At 34.0% G+C, this 8,023-nt stretch overlaps 1 protein-coding gene and 1 long non-coding RNA gene across 3 annotated transcripts in view; one reads left to right on the plus strand and one right to left on the minus strand.

Annotated features, from left to right (window-relative positions):
• The window catches only part of LOC107041517 (START domain-containing protein 10), an 8,177-nt gene extending 2,308 nt beyond the window's left edge, over window positions 1-5,869 (minus strand). The window contains exons 1-3 of one of the 2 annotated variants that reach the window (XM_015262110.2): window positions 5,833-5,869; window positions 4,447-5,008; window positions 1,534-1,681 (exon numbers count right to left, since the gene is read on the minus strand). In XM_015262110.2, coding sequence (XP_015117596.1) covers window positions 1,534-1,681; window positions 4,447-4,602 — 304 coding nt within the window. In that variant the 5' untranslated portion in view covers window positions 4,603-5,008; window positions 5,833-5,869. Of the gene's footprint in view, window positions 1-1,533; window positions 1,682-4,446; window positions 5,430-5,832 lie in introns of those variants that run through there. The other variant, XM_015262111.2, reaches the window with a different exon arrangement.
• Window positions 4,846-7,502, plus strand: LOC107041518. Its single transcript, XR_001461074.2, has 2 exons — window positions 4,846-5,184; window positions 7,101-7,502. It is a non-coding gene; the product is annotated as an uncharacterized LOC107041518 (long non-coding RNA).
• The last annotated feature ends 521 nt before the right edge of the window (window positions 7,503-8,023 follow it).

The following is an 8,023-nucleotide window of genomic DNA, read 5'->3' on the forward strand; positions in this document are numbered from 1 at the left end:
CGTCCCAAGTCACAGTTTTCATTCGATTTCAATGCAATTGGGCCGACTATGTTCGTTGGAACATTCTCCATTGATTTTTTGTAGTTTTATTTTCACAGTTATATTTCCACATGACGAAACCAATCAACTTTTAAACAAATCGTCATAATTATTCATCAGTGTATTTTTTAAAATAAATCGTCCGAACTTGATAGAAAATGTCCCAACGAACAAATTGAGCCCAAGTGCATTGAAATCGGATGAAATGTGTGACTTGAATAAACATTTATAAACAGAATTATATAGTGAAGTGGTAAACTAGGATAAGTGTAACTTGTTTGAAAAATTTTCTATCGCTTAAGGATGTTTAGCCATTCTCAACAAATCTTATTTTGGATTGATAGCAAAACATCACATATGAAAAATTTCAATAGGATTTCCTATGGAATTCTATGGGATTTCTATAGGATTTGTATTGTAATTCTATTGAAAAAATCTATTTGTTTTTTGCGCAAATTCGGAAATTGGACATTCGATAAAAAAAAGTCAATAGATTTCGAATTTCTGTTTGAAATTTTCTCTTGAGATTTTTTCTATAAGAATGCTTGGGCATCAATTTTTCAAGTTTTTTCCACTTGCCTTCTGTAATGCAAAACAAAACAAAATCCAGCGGAAAAAAACTTAGAAAATTTGTACCCAATTTTTTTTAATAGAAAAAATCTCGAGGAAAATTTGAACAGAAATTCGAAATCTGTTGACTTTTTTTTATCGAATATCTAATAGAATCAGTGCAAAAAACAAATAGAATTTTTCAATACAATTATAACAGAAATCCTATAGAAATCCCATAGAATTCCGATAGAATTCCAATAGATTTTTTTAGTGAATTCGCGAGGTTTTCTGTTGAATTTTTTCATACGTGATATGAATCTAACTTCTTTGATGTTAAAAAAAATTAATCGCAATAGTCTCGCCAGAAATAAATGACCAAATTTTTCCTTATACACGGGCTCTTATGGGATTTATGTTGAAATTTATAATTCACCTCCTAGAAGACTCTAAAAATAAAAATAAAAAAAGAAGGTAATGTGCAAAACTATACTGAATCGAATGGCCAGAAACAAAATTGGGGTACCCGCGCAAAGAGGGGAAATATTTGAAAGATTCTATCCCATATAAGCGCATGTTAGCGCATGCGTTTGGTGCATTTTGTCCACTCCATTTCTAAATAATAAACGTGGGTTGGTAGATTGAAATTTTTATCAAGATAAAGGGAATAGCTTCAACTCTCAGTTGAAAAAAAAATCAATTTTTTTGAATACTTGCGATTTTGGAAAAACATCCTTAAATCGAAAATCCTCTCAATCGTGGTCCAATATTTGAACTCTTCTGAAAAAGTTCTATTTTTGCACTTATTCTAGTTTACCACTTCGCTACAGAATTATCAGTGATATTTAACACAGTTAACGATTGAGGATTAATATTGATTTTATCGATCATTGTCAGTTGGGTTGCATTCAACCCCTCCAGCCAAGGCAACCCCCATAAACTCACTCGAATAGTATCCAATATCATTATTAGGATTGAAGAATCCAATGTCCTTCGACTCGATCATGTGCGTGTCCCAGACTTTCCTGTACTCCGGGTCATGAAGAACGTCATAAAGAGTCTCAGGCTGCACGTCACTGAATCTCGTCCTTATCTAAACCCAATAACATTTATCGTTTCATATTACTTCAATTGAATTATTATTATATTTCCTCATTTAATCAATTGCGTCAACTTTTTTGGGATATTTAAACAAATATTTCACACAATGATTGAATTAATTCAAAACATGATATCCAGATATATCTTCAAAATTCTCATTTTTCAAAAATACGAAATATTTGGAAATTGCTCTATGAATAAATAAAAATTACGAAATAAATTTTAATTCAGTAGCGAAGTGGTAAAACTGTACAAGTCAATTTTGACTATTGACCGGTTTTCAATGAATATCTCGGAATTTAAGGAAGATAGCAAAATTGTTGTTATTACCTTTTTTGTAGAGCCGATTGAGTACTACAACAAGTATAATTACGAAAATTTCGCTATGTCCGTTAAGGCCCGGGTGTACTATCTTTCAAACGTTATCTTGATGTTTTTTTTCGCCTTTCGTCACCGAAATTGTCAATTAAGTTCTGCATCATGCAGAAGTTTTGAAAAATTATGAATGAATAATCAAAAAAAAGTAGAAAAAATTCTTAATTTTTTCAAAGAGCATTTTTAATTGATATTCAGAATAAGTTGAATAACAATAAATTGAAAATTGTATCTGATTTACGGTGACAAATGGCGGCCTGTCACCCAATATCATGCAGCGGGAAAACTAATTTCGTAAATATTTTCTCACACTGCACAGAGACATTTATTACGAAAAAGGCTCTTTGAAAAAAGTTGTAATATTTTGGAGAATTTTTTAATCACACTTTTATCACATAAAAATGGCAGATGACTACGTACCACTGTTTTGAAAATTGAGATACCTAGCTGTCACTTTCCATGAGAAGTTAGTGTTTTGTTATCCACCATAGAAAATGACAGCTAATAGATAATTTGCCACAGCGAATCAGATATTTGTAATTTCCACTATTTTCAACTCATTCTGAATCTCAATTAAAAACGCTCTTTGAAAAAGTTCAGAATTTTTTCTATTTTTTTTATCGTTCTATCATAATTTTTGGGAATTTCTACATGATGTACCACTCAATTGACAATTTTGGATTGCGAAAGATGAAAAAATACAGATAACATTCGAAAGATAGTACACCCGGGCCTTAAATTCGAAAATATTCCTCAAAAACTCAACTGGGAGGTAAACCGACTTAAACCGTTTTACCGCTTCGCTACTGAATTAATGCCGATGGATAGGGCTCAATAATATTCACATTTGAAACCGAAAAACAATTAATAATGCGTAAATATAGCACAAAAAATAGAAAAATGAATAAAACAAGCAGGGGACAGCGAGCACATGACAGCGCGCCATGTGACAGTGAGCATGTCACTGAGTGATGTATTTTTTTTTCGCCATCAATACACTGATGGCGGGCTTTCGAGTGGCCTGAAATATTACAAAAGTTTATAGCTTCACAACACTAACTAGCAGCAAAAATTTCAGATGGTCACTGCCACCTCCATGGGTGCTATCAAAATTCCAATGTTTCGAATACTTCGTATGAACGGTTATACATATTTTCTGTCCACATTTCGAGTTGATATCTCAATTTTTGCACAAGCTAGAGTGGTTACAAAGTTTTCTATGAAAAAACGGGAATATCTCGAAAACTTTGTATGAACGGGTATATATGTTTTGATTGATTCAGATAGAAGGCATCGAAACGAATGTTCTGAAAAAAGAAAAAGTGAAATCAGTTGCGTAGTTTTGAAGATATTCCATGTAAAAGATTTTCAGAAAACGCCGAATATCTCCCAAACTACCGATGGAATTGAACCCATCTTTAATACGAAATATTGTTATCATGAGAGGAAGATTCTGTCCAAATTTCAATTTGATATCTCGATTTTTGCACAAGCTAGAGTGGTTACAAAGTTTTCTATGAAAAAACGGAAAAACGGGAATATCTCGAAAACTTTGTATGAACGGGTATATATGTTTTGATTGATTCAGATAGAAGGCATCGAAAGGAATATTTTGAAAGCAAAAAAATCGAAATCGGTCCACTAGTTTTGAAGATATTTGCGGGAAACGATTTAAAAGCGAATCGCTTTTTCTTCAAAACTAGTAAATCGATTGAGCTGAAATTTTGCACAGAGTTAGTCTTCATTAAGACCCATAATCTGACAAAATTTCAGATTTTTTGAAATTATTTTAGCCACGTAATTACTCAATTTTCTAAAAATTGATAACCGGGAAGGTGGCGGTGGACGTGATCACAACAGACATGGTCGCCAAACTTCGTATTTTTACATTTCAGACTATTCTACATCATTTCTAATCTAAATTAGAGAATGTGAAAATAGAAGGTTTGCAATGCCTCCATTCGGAGCAAAAAAATTACTAAGCAAATTTTAATTAATGTCGATGGACAGGATGAGCCCAATATTCACATTTGGAACCAAAAAACGCTTAATAATACTTTAATATAGCACGAAAAATAAAAAATTAATAAAAAATCAATATAGGGGAGGTTGGGGTAAAACGGACACTTTTGACTTTTTTTAAAATGTTAATGCGGGGTTGAAATGTGGATAAAATTTAATAATTTTTTAAAATACAAAGAACAATTATTTCCCTTTGTAACGAGCCTAACTGAGCTCAATTGATAAATTTGTTTCTGAGTTATGAATAATTTTAAAAGTTTAAAGTGTGCATGTTACCTCACCCTCCCCTAAATATATATTTAAAAAAAAATTCAAAAACATTAAAAACATGAATCCTCCAAAAAACATGAAAAAACCTACCTTGACCATTCGAAAGCTGATTCCAGGCACAGACTTGGTCCAGACCGAGAGGTCCGGCTTGTTGTAGTCCAGCTTCCAATCATTATTGTCATCATACAACTTCTTCAGCTTCTCGAAGTCCTTGTCCTCGGCTATTTTCACCACTCCAACGTCCATTGCATTCGCAATTCCCCTGAGCACCCTAAAACCCCCAAAAAGCCCTTCCAATCTGTTTTGCCCCTGCCACCCTCGATAAATACCTGATCTCCACCTGTCCAAAGTCTCCACCAACCCCAGGACCACTCGGAGCTACCCAGGAACTAGTCACCCTCAATATTCATCAATGAATTCACGTAATTGCGACAATTAATCGACTCAATTGTCACAAAAAAAATTCGATGAACTCATGTCAATCTTCTCGATTGAGCAATAAATGAATTAACAAGCTTGACAGACGCCTGAAGAGACCTGTTTTATCCTGTTATCTCTATTGAATGACGTTTTTTGTCGTGGAATAGTGGAGAATCGTTGAAAATAGTGCACAATACTGTCTGTTCTCTGGTGTTAGGCCAACGAAATTCAACTACAACAATAAGAGGTGTTTTGTGAGCAGCTGTAGATAACGCAAGCTGATGTCATCGGCTTTGTGAGAGAGTGTGAAGGGGCTGCTCATGCGATAGTGTTGGGGAATAGACGAATGTCGAGTGGTGGAGGTGGGTGGAGGGACTGGACAACGTCAATGAGACTGCGCGATTAAGGGTATGTTGATGCTTTTATATTGCATGCACATAACTCCGAACAATCACGATAATTCAAGTAGATTTTGACTTAGTCAAAATCATTTTCAATGAATAACTCTGGAGGGAAGGCAGATGGGAGAATTTTTGTCAGGACCTTTTTTGTGGGGCGGATTGAGATGTGCAAAAAAGGTTCCGAGCAAATTTTCTCTATCTCCCTTGGATTCCGAGATATTCATCGAAAAGTCGGCTGAGGGTTGAGTGGAGTTGAATGGTTTTACCACTTCGCTAATGAATTTGGGGATAGTCTGAATCTAGCTCTATTATTCACTCGAAAATGTCGAGGGTTGGCGGTTTACTGGGGTTGTTCGTTATTATAAACTGTATTTTTGAGGTTTTTGGTTAGGTGAGGGCTTTTAAGGATGTTTAGCCAAAACCCCCATTATTCGCCATAATTTTGATGTTGTCTCATATGCCAGGTTCATATTTGAGCCACACGTTAGTAATAATCTTAATCCTTCCATCGGGGCATCCTAGTGAGGAAGTAATTTCTGAAAATCACTTCTTGTAACATTACGTTTAGGGAAGAAACGTGACCGTGTGAACTTCGATCGGGATGTTGAATGGGTTAGACACTCAAGATATTGAAAAACAACCACAAGCCATTTACTTTAGACTATGGAGAATCTATCGCCGGCGAGAACAAGTGGCGGACCGGGCCATATAGGCGTGATATCTTCGATTGATTTTCGAATTCCTCTAAAAAAAATTTGACCGCCATTACGAGTCAACGCGACAACACCATACAACAGCTGATCGAGGTCGGTAAAGTCGGTGACGATAATTCATTTACCGGTAAATTTCCGGATATTTACCGATCTTGCTGGGAACTTTTAGATGGCATTACTGTTCCCTCGTTCTCGAGTCTCATTTGAATCGAGAGGAACGTGATGTTTCTCACAACTATTTTTTCATTAATTTTTTTGAATGCAGTTTTCCATTTTCAAAGGCTTTTTACTTAAAAATTCGAGTTATAATTTGATTCTCCTTCTTTAAGCGTGGGAGAAAACATTTTGAAAATCTAAAAAAAAATAATAATAAGCCTACCTTTTGATGAAGATTCATAAAATCATTGTAGATTATCTATATTATCCCTTCGGCTATTCTACTCGGTCAACCTTAGATGTTTTTAAGGCATAAATTACTTGGAAAGCGGGATGCTATATGCTATCTAAGGTTGACCGAGTAGAATAGCCCAAGGGATAATATAGATGTTCAATATACCGGTCGAAAAATGTCTTTGCATTGTAGATTATTTACAAAAAATCAATTTTCCATTCTAAAAATCATTTCCATACAAAAAAAGAAAAGTTTTTTCATGTTAAAAATATAATGTTGATAATTCTGATCATGGCCTGTTTTTTTTATTCCTCACGTAATTTAATTCACAAATTCGGCCATTGAAAATCGAATTAGATTATTTCCTGGGGAAATTTTCCTCGCTTGATTCTCGAAAAACAACAATAATTATCGAAAGTTATTAGAACTTTTTTTCTCCCAAAGTGATAAAATAAAATTTGTTGAAAAAAGTTCTTAATCATAAATTTAACTCATAAACAATTGATTTCATAAGAAAATTTTCATCAAAAAATGTCTTTCAACAGTTCTTCCATTCCAATTTCAAATATATAAATATCACCAATTCTCCTTCTATCCAGATCTGCACAATTATCTCGGTACAAAGAGGCCTAAATAAACCTAACAAAATTTTTGGGAAAAACTCAACATCTACAATAATAATATTTTTGTCGAAACAACTCTTGAATTTAATTCGTAAAAAAATATATTTCCAGGAGGAATTTTCTCGAAAAATGTCTTTTCACAGTTTTTCCATTCCAATTTTGAATATAATTTCCCGAAATTTTCTCTTTTATGCAGATCAGCGCAACACTTTTTGGCCAAGCCCCTACCTCAACCTACGAAGAGGCAATAGAATAGAGAAAGCAGAATCTCGAGAAAGCAGAGAAGCAGTTAAAAGCCCCCGACCTCGAGAACAAATACTTTCTGGGCCAGGCCTACCATAAGGGACTTGCTGAAACAAATTCACGATCTTCAACCCAAAAATAAGAAACAGGAGAAGATGCCAAAGGAAGCGCCGACCCTCGTATCCAAATATTCAAGTTACTGCTGATAGATGATCCAAAAAAAGTTTTTGTTAATCATTTAAGTAGTCTAGAAATCAAAATTAATTGTTAGGTGTGATGTAGGAGTAATGATTTGGTAATGCGCAATGTGGCTCGAATAGTCCTTTTTATACTTCAATAAAGTGTTGTCCATTAATTCTTCTCTTATTCATTAATTCCTTCAAACCTGAAGGAGTTTATCTTCATTTTACATTCACCATTTATGCACAACATTGATTTCCAACTTGAATTGTCCAAGAATTTTCACACAATGTTCGTGACTCTGGTGTAATTGAAAGTAAGGATTGGTATTAAGATCGGATGATTTATTGATTTCAAATCGCTTGTTAGCCGCTGATATTAAATATGATTCATATGAATTGCTGGACGCTGCGTATCCAGTCTACATTATATTTGCTACATGTTTTGTAGAAAACGTTCTATGGGCACTATTTTATTCAACTTTCCTTTGAGACTTTCTATTGAGACATTTTCTACAGGAATTTTTCGACATGAATTTTCCACTCTATTCTTTTCTCTTTTCATTTAAAAAATCAAACTACGAAACATACAAAATTTCAGCGCACGAATTTCTATAGGAAATATCTCAATGGAATAATTTGCATGAAAAATTGCATTCTATTGATTTTTCCTATAGAATATTTTCCATTGAAAATT

This window comes from Diachasma alloeum, unplaced genomic scaffold, assembly GCF_001412515.2.
Source record: "Diachasma alloeum isolate Michigan unplaced genomic scaffold, Dall2.0 Dall_scaffold_00366, whole genome shotgun sequence".
Taxonomy (NCBI): domain Eukaryota; kingdom Metazoa; phylum Arthropoda; class Insecta; order Hymenoptera; family Braconidae; genus Diachasma; species Diachasma alloeum.